Source organism: Eleutherodactylus coqui, chromosome 1 (genome assembly GCF_035609145.1).
Source record: "Eleutherodactylus coqui strain aEleCoq1 chromosome 1, aEleCoq1.hap1, whole genome shotgun sequence".
In the NCBI taxonomy this organism is placed as follows: Eukaryota; Metazoa; Chordata; class Amphibia; order Anura; family Eleutherodactylidae; genus Eleutherodactylus; species Eleutherodactylus coqui.
The window spans coordinates 151,977,177-151,994,572 of NC_089837.1; the positions used below are offsets into that span (position 1 = coordinate 151,977,177).

A 17,396-nucleotide genomic window follows, 5' to 3' on the forward strand; every position below is an offset into this window, starting at 1 on the left:
AATAATATTTATTACTATCTGTCAAATCTAGAATCTAGGGTTTTTCTTTTTTAGCAATCCCTTGCAATACAATGTAATCTATTTAATGCATGATCAACCTTGCTTTGCTCTTCTAACACTTTACACACATCTGCTTCCCCCAATTTACAGCAATCAATTAAACTGCACAGACTAGTTGAATCTCATAATAACATCAAGGTTTCTGTGTATGGAAAACAGAAAGGTGAGTTTCCTATGGAGGGGATACACTTCCTTAGGTGTTGGGGCTTTTTTGGTCTTTCCTTGAAGTATTTATGTACTAAATTAGTTTTAATCCAATAGACAAAGAACGCTGTCACACTTGCCATTTAGGCAAAAAGTTTTTCTCCTTTTATTACAAAATTACAATTGCAGAATGTCAAATGGAAATCCAGACACTAACCGACCCTCGCTCTGCCTTTATTGACTCCACATCAGCTGTGTGAGTCCCACATTCTGCAACTGAGATTATAATAGAAGAAACTTTTTGCTTTGAAGGCAATGTGTCGTCAGAAAATGACCTATTGTGTGAATCAGGTTATATTAAACTTTTTATTATTAGTTAGCATTGTAATGAAATATAGTTCCTAATGTATAGATAACACAGGATTCACCATTCACAATAGGTGTCTGGCACAGCTCACCTCCTCACCCTCCCTGCACAATGACCTCTGTTTTCTGTGTGAATAGTCTATGATTTCTGCTGTAAAGCATATCTCTGCAGCAAAGACAAGTTGTCAGTCCTTAAAGTCATGTAAAGACAATAGAATGAAAAAAATGAACTACAATCAGAAAAGGAAAATTGATTTAAAAAATGTGATATATTTCACTAAGGCCTCATGTACACGGCATGCACAGAATCCAGCACTGCCCATGGCCAGTGAGCCCCGCTTACCTGCACTCCCCAGCAGCGGCGTCTGCGAGGATCCCTTCACTTCCAGGTTCGCTGTACTGCGCATGGTCCTCACGGTTCGCTATCAGACATACGCAGTACAGGATTTTCTTTTTTAAATCTGCTTTTCTGCGGATCTGCGGCAGGTCCTCTGTGTCAGCTGTGGGTGTGCTACGGATTGGACTGCTTCCACTGACTTCAATGGAAGCTGTCCATGGAGGAACCACACAAAAATGGGACATACTGCAATTTGTTTTCCGGACCAAAATGCCTGCAAATCAAATCCGCACGTTTAAATCCATTTACGGATGCCCAAGCATCAGCTTGATTTGCAGATCTCCTGCGTGGATTCTGCAAATCAAATTTGCCCGTGGACATTGGGCCTACCTGGTTTTAAAAATTAGGTGATACATTCTCTTTAATGGTAAGGGCTGTAGAATTTGTCTTGTTATGCTATACTGCTGGGACTTTTTCATCGCAGAGCATTGCTCAAGTATTTTATGCAGTGTGATCCTATAACAGCTTCTCAGGGGTCTTATGTGAATTGTTGAGACGGGACAATCTTTTTTTTTTTTTTTTTTTTTTTCCATGTATTTTGGCTAAATTAATTTTAAACCTCTATGCCTTTTAACAGGCTTGGACTGGCCCACAGGGGGGTCGGTGACCCTCCTAGTGGCCCCTGAGCCAGGATAGACAATCGGCCCCCTCCCTTGCAAATTAGCTGCGCACATAGTCTGCACATACTGTGTGAATGGATATAAAAAGGATTTTTTGGATCCTAAAACAGACAGATATACACACAAAGATTCAATAGAACGTGACCAAATCAAATCCGGTATCTGGGAAGAGGGTTTTGCGAGAAAAAGCCCCCTTGACGGGTAAGTAGGCCCTATAACCCAGTATCCATACAGTCTTTTATTGGCTGGGAAACCTTCAGGGGTCACTTTAGAAAGGTCAAGTTCCTAGCTTGTATATACTTATTTATAGAGAGACAGCTAACAAACTAATCAAGGAAGAGGTTGTGCTGCAAAAAACAGTGCACAGTTTCCTCTTATATATGTCGCTGTCTAATTATCCACTTATCTTGGACATATATCACCACATAAGGGACCATTAATTCCCAGATATCGATGCATGTGCCAAGAAAAAAAGGAATGGTGGAGATGCGTGGCTGTGACCACGGCAAGTCCCTATGTTCCTTGTGGTAAAATCAGCAAGAAAGAAAAACGGAAAGGATCCTGACCAATCTCAATCAGGTTCTAAGAAGTTCTATGGTTCAAAGGTGCATAGGTTCTACGCGTTTCCGCTACAAATCACGTAGCTTCATCAGGAACCCAAAGAAACAAGTATCAATATTCAGAATAAAAAGCTGAGCTGGTGGACCCCCAATTATAGAGAGTACCGCCTGAGTGAGGAGGTTGTACAAAGTAGAATAATATGTAAATAGTATGTTTTTGAGTTTTTTTGTTTGTTTTTGCTATTCTCTTTTTTTCATTTGGTTATGTAAGCTGAGCTCTGCTTAGTGTGTAAGATCAACAAGATGCCATGTTTTGTTTTGTTACTGCAACAGTTTATGCACAATAGACGTTGTGGCAATTTGAATAATGGTGCTTCAGAAGTTTGAACCAGGGTAGACTGCATCCGTTTAATCATCACCAATTCCCAGAGCATCTTCTCACATCAGTTGTGGGGTTGCAGCTGTCTATAACATGGGCATCTCTGTAGACAACACTTCCTGGGTAGGATGATCCGATAATACTCTTACACAGGTCTTTCACTGCCCCTGCTAACCCTTTGTTCAATATGAAGTCTAGACAGGGTATATATTAGGAGGGGATGCAACTTTCTGAATCCTGCCAATCAGAGGTGTAACTTGAAGCTTCCGGGCCCCCATGCAAAACTTGTACCAGGCCCCCAACTATAATGCTTTACTTATAGTACTGGGTTTCTTATATGGAGAAGAGAGGCCTTATGGACCCCCTAAGGCTCCTGGGCCCGGGTGCAACCGCATCCCCTGCATCCTCTATAGTTACGCCCCTGCTGCCAATAGTTTCATAGAGAAGAAGAATGCCTACTCTGTGCTCCCCTTAGTCTAAAAATGGAGCTGGCAAACCCATACGTTACAGGAGTGACCATTAATTTGCATGGCCGTAATGATCACCAAGGTGTACAGAAGCAGGTGGTATGCCCCTTTTAAATTGACTAAAATTCTTTTCTTGACTTCTATGATTCACCTGTGATATTTACATCTGAACTCCTGATCAATGGAAAGAGGAGGTTGTGGGTTCTTTCCTGTAGATCTGTAGAGGTGCTGCAGTAAGAAGGGAAGCATCACCAACAGAGTTATTTACTACTTGTAGTACAAAAAGTATTTGAATAACCATCTGAATGTAGGACAATGTTGTTGCAAGCAAACATCAGTCGTGTTCCATAGCGGGATCTCCTCTGTGGGTAAACCAATATTTGTTTGCATTATGCACAGCTTAAAAATATCAGCTTACAGTTTTCCATTACCGTGAAAAAACACTACATTTAAAGGGATTTTCTGGTTTTACTGTATGTAAATAAAGATTTAATCATTGTACCATGAAAATTACTGCAGCCGGGAGGCGTATCGTCATTCCTTAAAGGGGTTCTGTCATTAAAAAAACAAAACCTTTTATACTCACCTATTGCTCCCCCATCAGTTTACTTACCAGATCTTCTCCTAGCTGATCTTCTGTCTCCTGCAGTCCCGGACAAGTCTCCTCAGCTCCAGCTGGTTTATTCTTCTGCTTCCTGTGACGAAGCGTATATTCACTATGCTACGTCACTATGCTAGTCTGGCAGGGAATGCTGAGCTATTGCAGAGACTGCTTATGTCCTCTATCTCTGCAGTAGATCAGCACTCCTTCCTAGCCAGTGAACGCTACAGCACAGGACGTGACCTTCACTGACCTGCTGGAATAAGAATGCGAGGAATGCACACTTCATAACAAGCCGGCTGACTTGCGGTGAGCTGACCCAAGGGACTGGAGAAGATCAGCGAGGAGAAGATACCGTAAGGAGTCTCATGGAAGAGGAATAGGGGAGTATAGAATTATTATTATTTTTTTTTTTTTGACAAAACCCTTTTAAGGAAAGAACCTAGCAGATGAGTAAACAGACTTATAAGGCCATGCATGCTCCTCTGGGAAACCTATATGCAAATAAGGAAGATGAAACAATACCTCTGCAGTACCACATATTAGATGGCAGCATTCCTGCAAATCAATGTTATACTCTTTATACAGGTTTTTGGAACTATGACTCTGTATATGTATGGATTTTGACTTGGTTTTCAATTCCCAGTCATTGTTCCAAAGACCCGTATAAAGGATTGGACTTTGATTTCCAGGAATGTTGCCATCCAATAGGTGGCACTACAGAAGCATTGTTCTAATTTCTGCTGCTTTAGGCCGCTTGTCCACGGCCGAGGCAGAATATCGCTAGCGATGTTCCGCCACGGGGGAGCAGGGGGGAGAACTGACAGGTCTCTGCAGTGAGCCTCTCTATTAGATAGGCTCACTGCGGAAAATCGCAGCATGCTGCGGTTTGAATCCCGCGAGCGGAGAATAGCTATGATTCTCCGCTCGTGGACGTTGGGCTGCGCTTTGCATAGTTCTCCTATGGAAAGCACACACTGCGTTACTTGCAGCCAGATTATCGCCACGCATAATGCAATGACAACTCGCCCGTTGGCAGGCAGCCTTACACTGACACAGCAAACAGATCTTTCTGTGTTTAGTTTTCCACAATAAATTCTCCTTTTGCTCTGATATTGTTACGGTATCCTACCCAATTATACGCCAGCCTGGGTTGCCCTAGAACTTACCCGCAACCCCTGTCCCTGCCTACTTGCCTCCACTCCTGGCTAAGCCCAGGCGGGCAACTGGGCGGCGGTCCCTATTCTCGCTAGGGACCGAGGAGGGACACTGGCGTACCAAGATGGAACGGGGTAGAATACCGACAGGAAGGGCAGACGAACAAACCAACAGAAAATATAAACAGACCGAGGCAGATGGGATGACCTGGCAGATATAGCAAACAAGCTGACAACAGGAGACTGACAGAGGCAGGATGCTAGCACACTGACAGAAACTAATAACTGGCAGTGAATGGACCTCACTGCCAGCCTTAAAAAAATAAGCCTCCGCCCAGGGGCGGAGAGAGGGAGGCCAGACCAGAGGTGGGCATTATCGAAGGGACAAAAGGTTTCAATAAAGACTTATGGAAAACCTTGTGAACTCTCCATGTAGCTGGCAAACCCAGTTCATAGGCGAGAGGGTTCACTACACGTGTGATGACAAAGGGCCCCACGTAATGTGGCGCCAGCTTCAAGGACACGACCCTTAATTTGAGATTTTTAGAAGACAGGTATACCTTCTGTCCCACCCTGTAAGTGTCCGATACTGACAGACTCCTCCCACTACGCAGCTGCATACGAGCCCATGTTGCTTCCTTAACTAAACTATTACAATGACTGCTAACATTTTTGATATATACTCCCTTTTAGACCGGGCTCACATGAGTGTATCTGTACAGCATATTCCACACTTATGTACAAATCTCCCATAGGCCACCATGTTGCTGTTCACACAACTTGTGTGAAATACGCGTGCAAGAAAAATCACAGCATGTTCTATATTGGCGCTTATTTCTCGCGCATACCAGCCAAGATACGCATGCCGCTCATTGCCATGTACGATTTCTTGCAGCCTGCATGCTGCAAGATACGGTCCTGTGAGGCCGGCCTTAGAAAGATGTCTAAGGACAGTGTTTCCAACTGCAGTCCTCATGGACCCCAACAGGTCATGTTTTCAGGATTTCCTCAGTATTGCACAGGTGATGTAATTATTGTCGGTGCCTCAGACATTGCCACAGGTGTTCTTACTATAGGAGATCCTGAAAACATGACCTGTTGGTGGTCCCTGAGGACTGGAGTTGGGAAACACTGATATAGGAGATGGTGACGTTTCCACGCTGTTAAAAACACTGGACTAATGCTGATGTCACTTACATAGTCCAGAAGCCTTTGCAGCTTGGTATGTATGTGAACATTAGCAGCTGTATAATATTGTATTTTATGCCTCTTGGGCTCTGTTTAACCCCTTCCCGCTCCAGGACGTAAATTTATGTCCTGGAGCATCAGGGTATTTATGAAGAGAGGTCGAGGGGCGACCTCTCTTCATACAGCGCGGGCGTCAGCTGTTTATTACAGCTGACACCCGCGAGCAAAAGCTGCAAGCGGCCGATCGCAGCCATTAACCCTTTAAATGCCGCTATCTATTCTGACAGCGGCATTTAAATCCGATGTTCGGGGGTCTCGTACGGCCTCCCCGCAGTGAGATCGGGGGAGCCATGCAGGTGTCATGGCAGCCTGGGGTCCTTCTGAAAGGCTCCAGGGCTACGTTGAGAGACTGCCTAACAAGCCATCCCCGTGGTGTGGCTTGATAGGCTGCCTGTTATTGCGCGCAGACGTTGGCGGCCGAAAATAATTTAAAAAAATTAAATGTCTTTGGAAAAAAAAAAAATTTATACAAGTTTGGTATCGTAGCAATTGTACTGACCCATAGAATAAAGTTATCATGTCGTGTTTGTTGCAGTTTGTGCGCCGTAGAAACAGGACGCACTGAGAGATGATAAAATGTCATTATTTTTTCATTTTATTCCACTTAGGATTTTTTAAAAGTTTTTCAGTGCATTATATGGTACATTAAATAGCACCATTGAAAAATACAACTCATCCCGCAAAAAACAGGCCTTCATACAGACACATCGATGGAGTTACAATTTTTTTTTAAAGGGGGGAGGAAAAAACTAAAATGGGAAAAAAAATAAGGGTCCTCGTCATTAAGGGGTTAAAACTGCAAGACTCCAGTTGCATTCAGCCAGCAATCACTGACTAATTCCTCTTCTATGCCATATGCATAGTCTAGTAGTTGTTAGTACCAGTATTCCACACCACCAGTAGAGAACTAATGAATCGGGAGAATTAATCTGTCTGCACCCTAGGGCAGCACTGTGATATTTTTTTTTTCTTGCTATGTCCATTATATGGTACATAGTTATACTGTGCAGAATTTAAATTAGCTATGTGAAGTCTCAGAGTTTGTAATCAGTTTGTTCTATCTAGGCTGTACTATCCTTGACAGGTACTGAATGATCATCCTAAAAGAAACATTATGTCAAGTAATGTCTGGTAATGATTCTAAAGACAATAGGATAATAACAGGGTGTGAGTAGGAAGCAATGCAGCTTGCCCAACCTCAGCGGAAATGATTGGAAAATTTCTAATGAGTTTGGGGACACTATAACATTCTCTGGGTCTGTTGTTTTCTTTATTTCTGTGAGAAATAAGCTGCTGCCAGAAGTGTCTGGCAACAGCCTATTCCTCTGTCTCTTCATTGAAATAAACATGCATGCTTGGCCAAACAGTCTGCATGTTTATGGAAAATCTTTATATTATACACTGTTCACTGCATTAGGAACAGCTGGCATCTTGTGCTCAGCAACATGGTCCCACATAATGCCCGCTTCACAATCTGCTCCCAGATATTGTACAGACCTTTTTTCTTTGCAGCAGAAAGTAACATTTAGCAGTCATGATGACGTTGGTGGTGCCTGAAGATGTGGTGCCAGGATTTCTGAAACAGTTGCACTTATTAACCATGGTACTAGTTAATAAGACTGGTTGAACCATGGACAGACCTCCAACAGAAGATCACACAGCGGCAGGCCACGTGGTGTTGACCCTAGAGTCTAGCATTGGTTGGCATGTCTAGTATCTCAGCTCTGTGAGCCAACTAACCCAGCCACACAACAGCAGGGAGGCTAGGTGAGTGGACAAATTTCCATAATGACAATCTAGCCTACCTTGCGTCGACTGGAATTCAATAGCCAATGGCATGTAGTGTAAACAGCATGAAACTGTATCTCATGGGTGAGCGGCTTTCTGGCATGGCTTAGGACAGTTGGTTATGATGCCACAATTCTTGAATGGTGAATAATCTAGAGACCTGATAGCTGACCATCCGTACCCATATCTTTGGAAAGACTTCCGCGATCACAGTGCTATCTTTCAACAGGCCAACACTCTGTGTTGTTGCGCCCCGTTCACTAGGGAGTGGTTGGAGGAACACAACAATGAATTATTTTGTCTTGGACGTCAAACTCACTGGAAAGCGCTGTGAAATCTGCTTCCACATATGTATGTATATATATATATATATATATATATATATATATATATATATATATATTTGTGACACTGTTGTAGTGGGCTTAGGTCAAATCTAGTGTGGAAGATGATCGCCACCTTCTGGAATCTATTCCCAATTTCTGAAAGGCATGATTACCCCAAAAGGTAGACCACGTCATCAGAGGCGTAACTTGAGGCTTCCGGGCCCCCGATGCAAAACTTGTAACAGGGCCCGCAACTATAATGCTTTACTCATAGTACTGGGTTCCCTATATGGAGAAGAGAGGCCTTATGGGCCCCCTAAGGCTCCTGGGCCCGGGTGCAACTGCATCCCCTGCATCCTCTATAGTTACGCCCCAGCACGTCATGGAATGCATGTTACTATTGGAGTAATTATTTAGCAGATAAAATGGCTAGTTTTTTTTTTTTTTTTTTTTTTCTACTTGCAGTATGTAGGCTTTAGGCTGGATTCACACGGGGCGGATTTGCCACGGAAATTCCGTGCGGAATTTCGCTGCTGCAAATCCGCATGCGGTCGCTAATCCCGACTGGACAGCGCTCTCATCACAAAGTACTTTATCTCAGAATGTTAGCCCCAAAAGCACAAGTTTTTATGCTTTATTTATTTTTCTTATTAGTTTTGGTGTCTGTCAACTGTTGACTGGTATTTTCACAATGTGACATGTCTCTACTTTTAGAAAACCTATGGTTATGGACTAGAATATGATTTTTATATTATAATTTTGGGTTTTTTTGAGTGTCAAAAATGTAAATTGTCATGGCAGCAAAAAGTTTAAAGCTAATTGCCTGATGAATTGACGTACTGAAAAGATTTGTAGACTTCCATTGCTCAATTTTTATGCCTGCTGTAAACAGAGGAACTCCTTGTCTGCATAACATATCACTGGAACAAGTTTTGGTTCTAGGCAAAAACTAATCTGTTTAGCAATGTCTAGAACAAATTGTTCTGAATGTGTGAATCATGATCCGTGTCTCATATTGCAGACTGACATGTCTAGCTTTACCGGTACCTGACATTCATTTGCATCGGTTCTATCAGATAAGATTCAGTCTTTAGTAGTAGAAAGGCATTAGGCTGCCTGCACACGAATATGTTGGATTCAGCATGCGGGAGCCGCAGCGGGACCCAACCCTGTGCCTGGCCGGCGTCTCTGCGTGCCTGTCTTTTTTTTATTTTTTTATTTTTATTTGCACTGCGGATGATCGCAGTGAGCGCAATACAGATTTTTAAAAAATGTTTATTTTCCCCGTGCCGTCACTAGGCGAAATCCACAACCTGTGCGCATTGTCAATTGCGTAAGAGCCTTGGTCAGATGGCTTCCGTTGACTTCAATGGAAGCCGTGTGTGCAAACAGCACATGAAAATGGAGCATGCTGCAATTTTTTTTTCTTTTTTTGTAATCTCCAACTGCAATTCCGTACATGCATAGCTGGCCTAAGGCCACGTACACATCTGTTTAAATCTGTCCACGTTCCATATGAGTGTGTAAGAGTAGATCCTGGATGTGTTCTCACTTTTGTCCCTACCTGCATCGTGTGTCTGTCTAGTCCTTTTGTTCGATGGCCAGAGGGGGTTGCTGTGTGTCAGCGCTGACCATTTTTGCTGGTATCGCAGTCCACTTGGAAGCAGTGTTCTTCATACTGGCCTGCAGGAGGAGGAGGAGTCTGGCATTGTATGTTCGCTTGGCATGCATTTACACTGAGCAATAATTGAGTAGTTGTGATAGTTCATTGATCATAATCGCGCCTCTAGTCGGCCCTTCTGCCACTGCTTCCTATTCAGCAAGTCTTTAAGACGCCTGTTTATACTAAAAGATTTGCATCTTTCGAGTGGACTTGCTGCAATCGGCAATAATCTAACAATTTATCACTGATTGTTCGGTTGCTGCACGTATTTTATACCTAACAATTATTGTGTGAATCAATCTAATCATTGTTTGTACAGGAATTGTACAGTGTAAAAGGGCCCTTTTACACGGGATGACTGTCGGACACTTGAGTTGATGATCGCCCCTGTGCTTTTATGAACGCTTGCCTGTTTACACGGAAGGATGCAGCGGCAGACCTATCATGATTTTTAGGTCTGCATGAAAGATTCGATCAGCGATTTATCACTGATTTTGTTCTTTCACTGCGTGCGTTCACACAACACAATCAACTTGCCAATTGCTTGATGCAGCGAGCGATTAGCATGATATTCGTGTCACTGTTTAACTACAATGTCTGCCATTCCTGGGAACTCCTCTTACAAGCTGTAAGATGCCAACGAGTTCTGGCTCTTGCAGTGCACTGATGAAAATTGCTTGGTCCTTAAGACGTAAAATAGGCTCATCACTAAGGGGTATATCTAATGTGGATGGGCGACCTCGGGAGTTTATAAATGCTAGTTGCAAACTCGGACATAAGTTCTAATTAGTATTTGCCTCTGGCTTAGTCCTTTTTAATGTATTTGCTTTAAAATCATTACAGGTATCTTCCATGAAGAATCCCGTCACTTGGCTCCAGGTGATGTCATTGTGGTTGAAAGAAATTCGCTTCTCCCATGTGATGCATTGCTTATCAGTGGAGCGTGTATAGTGAATGAAAGCATGCTTACAGGTAACGTTCTTAGGAATACAATTCTATGTGGTTAGACTTGCTTCAATAAAACCAGCTATATAAGGGGGCTTTTTCTCTCTGACTTGGTTGCTGATTCCCTTTTACACCATACAGATATGTAGTGTTCTTGAAGATTCTGTAAGGAGACAGACTGCAAGAGTCCACTGAAATCTGACTGCATACCATAGACATTAAAGGGGTTGTCTCGCGAAAGCAAGTGGGGTTAAGCAGGAGGCTGGAATCGGCACACGGGGCGGAGCTACGCGATGACGCGTAGAAGGGGGCGGAGCCAGAACGCCGCTGCTGCCGGACAGACCCGAAGGCAGAAGACCCTTCTGCGCAAGCGCATCTAATCGGGCGATTAGACGCTGAAGTTAGACGGAGCCATGGAGACGGGGACGCCAGCGCAGGGAAGGTAAGTGAATAACTTCTGTATGGCTCATATTTAATGCACGATGTATATTACAAAGTGCATTAATATGGCCATACAGAAGTGCTTAACCCCATTTGCTTTCGCGAGACAACCCCTTTAAATATATATGATAAAAGCTAGGTACAAATTCCCGTTAATGTCTATTCTGAAGTCACACTATATTAATCTATTGTATTGCAGGCAATACAATGGCTTTACCTTGCCTTTACCATTGCAGGCAATCAACATGATTAGATCGCACACATAAGCATTTGAAATGACTGTGGTTTACTTTAGTCCTGTCTTTTCTACCCCTTAAGGTGAAAGTATTCCAGTAACTAAGACTTCCCTGCCAAATGTAGACAACACTGAGCCGTGGAAGGTTCACAGTGTGGATGATTACAAGAGACACATACTATTCTGTGGGACTCAAGTCATCCAGACCAAGTCTTCAGACACTGTGAAAGCTGTTGTAATGAGGACAGGTAATATGTTAAGCACAATGTACCAGATGTTGGGACACGTACAACAAAAGTACTCGGAGAAACACAGTGGTAGCAGTGTGTTGTACACCAAAACTTGGGGGGATGGGGGGGGGGAGCTACCAATTACAGAATAACAGTTTGTACCGCACGAATACTGCCATGTACAACTTCCAAGAAGTGAACGCTAATGAATCAGTAAAAGTTTTTTTTCTTTGCGGTGAGCTACTGGAGCTGTACTAGATGCAGTTGTGACAAAGACACCCTGGCAGCTCCACTGCTGTATTTAGCCATTAGCACCTGGTGTAATCTGTGCAATTTAACCTTCGACATCACAATTAGATTGCACAGATTACAATCTTTTGTCATGAGAATAAAGGCTCTTTTGCATGCAACGATTATCGGTCAAAATTCGTCCAAACGGACAAAAATGGGCAATACTTGTTACATGTAAATGCGGGCATCATGCGCTTTTCGTTTGGACGATGGATTTCGGTTCACTTAAAATCCATCACTCAGCCGCTGAAAGACTGCGCAAATGCATTCCATTTGAATGTATTTCACTCATCTTTCAGTAGACTGCAGGATGTTCTCCTGGAATCTGCCAACAGCGGTTTACACAGCTGGAAGTGTGTTTAAACATACACTGGGCTCTGCAAACAACTCCTGCAGGTCCTTTTACATGCCATTAACTCTTTCCAATCCACTATCTGACCTGTGAAGACATTATGATTTAAGGCTGTACAGCTCCAATGTTGGTAGACATCCGCTGGGGTTCTTCTACTGTATATTGCCAGCCTCTCTGCTGTCGGAGCCTATCCAACGTGTCACCTCATGCAGTACCGGCTTTAGCCAGCATATAGCACCGTTGTATAATGGCAGAAAAAGAGTAAGCCCCCTAGGAAAACCAGGATATATATTGGACTGGAAAGGGTTAGAGATAACGTGTTAATGGTCATTAACACTTTACGCAAATAGATCGCTCAATCTTTTGTGTAAAAGGGCCTTAAAGGGGTTCTGACACAAATAATTTTTTTATGCTTTAGCAGCCATTGTTCCCTGGTCTGCCTAATGGACACAGGGAACCCATGGGTTAATGGCTGCTAAAGCATAAAAATCTTATACTTACCTGTTCTCCTGTTGTTGTTGACATCGGGGGGTCATCTCCCGGCAGCATATTAGCACTTTCTGCTTAGGTTAAGCAGCCTGACGAGAGCCACCTGATTGGTACACGCTGTGCAGTCACGTGGTGCCGAAGAGCCAATCAGGTGGCTCTAATCAGCAGCGCTGCTTAACCTAAGCAGAAAGTGCTAGTATGCCTCCGGGCAGGCAGTCTTCTTCCTCCAGCAGCCGCGCCGCTCCGGGATCGCGCGCATGCGCAGTGGAGAGGTGCCCTCTGACAGGAGTCAGGACGGGCCGCGTCTCCACTGCGCATGCTCAGCACTCCGGAGTTCAGCCGGACGGACGGGCCGCCCACAGCAAGCACTGCTTGTGACGTGCTTGCTGTGGCGGTCCGTCCGTTGACCTCGGAAGTGCCTGACGGACGGACCAGAGCAGGAAGCGGTCTTTTTGACTGCTCCTGCTCTGCTTTAAAGGCACAGAAGAAGATGCCGGCTGGAGGGGACATGCCTGGCGATCAGGCCAGGCAAGGTGAGTACAATTTTTTTTTTTTCATGTCAGAACCCCTTTAAGGTCTTGGGTTGCTATGTTAAACCTAAACGAAAATACAGAGGGAATTGATGGGAATTGATTTTTTAAGTCCAATTTGCTGGAAGTAGCGTTGTATTGATTACTTGGTTGCAATTATCAACCGTTTAGTATGCTGGGTATAGTAGTGTAATTATTTTTCTCCACTTCTTCCCTGGAATCAAATTACACCACATTTGGTGACTTTTTCTAAAAAGTCGCATTTCAGAACTATGTCTAAAAACCTTTGTACTAAAACCCCCGCCCTTTTTTTATCACTAATTTTTGAAAAGTTGAGTGATGAGTACAAAACAAAAGTCACAAGTTATGTGCAAAAGCAAACTTGCACAAAAATTTGCACTTATCATTGAAGTTGCAAGTCCAAGTGCAGCACAAATAGCTAAATTGTGAGCATTACTCAGGCACCCTTGTTAGACAAATTAGCTTAACTTGCAACTATTTCCTTTCCTGATTTTATTTAACTTTTTTAATTTTAGGTTTTAATACAGCAAAAGGTGACCTGGTACGGTCCATTCTGTACCCCAAGCCGGTGAACTACAAGCTGTATAGAGATGCACTGATATTCCTTGGCTTCTTGATTGGTTTGTCCTTGATTGGGATGATCTATGCAGTTTGTGTATTTTCTTTGAAGGGGGTATGATGCTTTTTAAATGTAGGAAATGAAAATCAAATATTTACAAAATTCTTAATTAATGCCTGCATAATTCTTGGCGCTTGTAGTGCCCTCTTACACTGTTTTATGTTTATTTATGTTTTGCCCTAAAACGGCTTGCTAAAAAAGCTACCGTATATACTCAAGTATTAGCCGACCCGAGTATAAGCCGAGTCAATAAGTTTTACCACAAAAAACTGGTAAAACTTATTTACTCGAGTATAAGCCTAGCTATACTAGAGTATATACTAGGTTAAAAAAAGCGCAATACTCGCCTCACAGCCGGCGTCTGCGTCTCGATGGTCTCCCCGGCAGTGCAGCAAGCTGTTTGAGAATTCTCCCTGCTGTCAGCAAGTAAGCACTGTGATTGGATCGAGCGCCAGCCAATCACAGCCGGCGCTCAATAAATTAATCACAGCCATTCAGTGATGTCATTCACTGAATGGCTGTGAATGATCGAGCACCAGCTGTGATTGGTTGGCGCTCGATCCAATCACAGCACTTGCTTACACAGCGCTGACGGCGGGGGAATTCAAAGTCGAGTAGAGGGATGACAGCGGGGAGAATTCTCAAGCAGCTAGCAGCACCGCCAGGGAGACCATTGCGCTGGGGACACAGACGCCGGCTGGGAGGTGAGTATTCGGGTTTTTTTGTGTTTAACCTCACTCGAGTATAAGCCGAGGGGGCTTTTTCAGCATAAAAAAATGTTCTAGGCTTATACTCGAGTATATATGGTAATTCAAAAGGACTCTTGCATCAGTAAAACTTCTGACAATGCTACTAATTAGGGAGAGAGAGGTGTAAGGCGCCTGTAGACGGCCGGGTCGGATCCACTGCGAGAATTCTCGCAGTGGGATCTGACCCGCGTCCCTGCAGGGACCAGCGCGGCTCTCGCCTGCTCCCACAGCTCCGTCTCTGTGATGTGCCGGCTGCCGCGGAGCCGGCGCACCACGAGTAACATTTCTCTGCGAGACCCGCACAGAAATAGAACACACCGCGATTTGCTTTCCACGTGTGTTTTCACGCGGACAAATCGCGGCCGTCTGCCTAGGATTGCATTTTGTAATGCAATCCTATACAGGCTGGCACGGGTGGAAATTCTGCTGGAAATCCCACCGCAGATATTCCGCCAGTGTGCAGGGGGCCTTAATGTACCTTTTTACTCTTGTATTTAGGGATTTCAGCAGTCAGAAATCAAACTAAGTATCACATTACTGCTGTATTTAATAAAACAAACAGAAATAAACGGTTTTATAGAAAAGTGCTTATAATCCTAGTGATGTCACAGGTAATAGCCAATGTTACATCATAGGGATAATAAAGTAACTTAATACAGGTCTAATGTACAGATGTAATGAACACTGCAATGTCGTAGTATAATCATAATAAGTGCAGCGATGTTACGGCATAGAAGAAATAAATATGGCAATAAAAACAAAACCTAATGAGCAGATGTGTCACAGTACAGGGGTGATAAACATTACAGAGAATAAACACTGCTATTGTCTATATGCAAGAGTGGTTACTGCTCCACTAAAGTGAAAGGACCCTGGTTCAGCTAGAACTGCAGTGCTATAGTTTATAGCCCTTTTAAAAGTTAAAGGGAACCTATCATCACCTGTGAGCCTCACAATGTAGGTAAGGGAGTCTAGAGAGCTGTTTCATACTCGCTGGGTGCCCTTTTCTAGAACAGTGCCCCTGTGAAGTTGGCACGCGACAGCAGCTTGTTTTTCTGCTGCTGTTGAGTGCCAATTTTGCAGGGACACAACGCTGGAACGGGGCGCCTGGTGAGTATCAAACAGCTCCCTGGACTCTCTGTTCCACAGCTCCTAAGACTCTACTCTGTCACCTCTTAAGCCCCTGGCTGACCTGGTGAGAGGCCTATGATGTGGATCGGGAGGGGAGAAACTGTAGCCCTTCTGACTCACGTCAGAGGCCACTCGCCCAGCAACCTACTATACACAGACTGGGGGCAAAAATCCTTAAACAGCTGATTATGCATAATTATCTTTACCTTCTAGAGAAGGCTTGTGCTTATATTCCTAGTCACATTACAAGGTCCAATAGAAGGTCAGACATTACCTTGCAGGAATGCTACCTTCTAATAGGTTATTAACCACAGCAGTGACATTCTTAGATTGCACACCATGGTATAGAATGTGATCTGATGAGAGCGGAGTGGCAGGAGGATGGAGGTTCCAGGACATTAATAGGATGAGTAGAAGTTATTTTAATTCAATCCACACTTTTAGAACTTTTTTTTTTTCACTGCACAACACCTTTAAAGGGATTTTCTCCAACTTAAAATCGCTTCCCAGCCCCTTTGTCCTTCCTAGTTGTTGTTGACCAGGACATGTGACTGCTACCGCCAATCACTGGCTATGCAAGGTCACTGCTGTGCCCAGTGATTGGCTGTAGCAGTCACATATCCTGGTCAGTAGCAACCAGGGTGGACAAAGGGGATGTGAAGGAATTTTTAAGTAGTGGTGAAAACCCCTTCAATAAATGGAGCCAATAAACTATATGGTCATGTGAGGAAATGCACTTATTGGTGCAAGGAGACAATACAGTGTCAAAAATGTCTGAAACTGGGAAATCCCCCTTAAATTGTGTATTATTTTTCAATTTGCACTAGAGTGACGCCGGAGAAGTTGTGAAGAAAGCTCTAGATGTCATTACTATTGCAGTACCTCCTGCTCTTCCAGCTGCCCTCACAGCAGGAATCATCTACGCTCAGAAGAGGCTTCAGAAATCTGGAATCTTCTGCATTAGCCCACAACGTATTAACCTCTGTGGCTCTGTCAACTTATTCTGCTTTGATAAGGTACTGATGTGGGTTGTGGTCACGATTATCGCTCACAAATAAGACCCCTAAAAGCAAATACTGGTGAAATACTGATGCAGTTTCATCAATATACGTCCATATTACAGACATATACGGTTGTGTAAAACTGGCTTAAGGTTTCTTTCACACAACCGTATGCATATATACTTGACCTTATGTATTGAAAAATTGCGTGAGAGAAGAATAGCCGCGATCAAGTCCTGATCTTAATTGGCCATTTGTATGGGTATGTGCTGTGTGATAGAGAAAAAATACGCTACAGCTCAGAAATCCCTTAGTCTGCAGAAATCCTCGGAATGACTGCTATTACTTAAATAGAGCCAGCTCTCTTCTCTTCCCATTTCATTCTGATACCAATCCTACATATTTATTTCTTAAGGTTGTGATTGGAGTCCTTGTATTACCGGTTACTAAATGCTTATGTACAGTGCATATACCATACCACAGGGGCTCTCAGCAGGGGAGAGCGGTTAATATTAGTTTTTTAATTATGTCTAATACTTCTTACCATATCTGTGATCTTTGGAATGTCTAGTGTTAAATCTCCCGG

General features: G+C 43.5%; 1 protein-coding gene across 1 annotated transcript in view; it reads left to right on the top strand.

The window, feature by feature from the left end:
* Positions 1–17,396, top strand: part of LOC136626934 (probable cation-transporting ATPase 13A4) — a 97,712-nt gene that overhangs the window by 42,028 nt on the left and 38,288 nt on the right. The window contains exons 8-12 of the mRNA XM_066601894.1: positions 151–223; positions 10,620–10,748; positions 11,481–11,645; positions 13,826–13,983; positions 16,637–16,825. Of these exons, the coding sequence (XP_066457991.1) occupies positions 151–223; positions 10,620–10,748; positions 11,481–11,645; positions 13,826–13,983; positions 16,637–16,825 (714 nt within the window). The remainder of the gene's footprint in view (positions 1–150; positions 224–10,619; positions 10,749–11,480; positions 11,646–13,825; positions 13,984–16,636; positions 16,826–17,396) is intronic.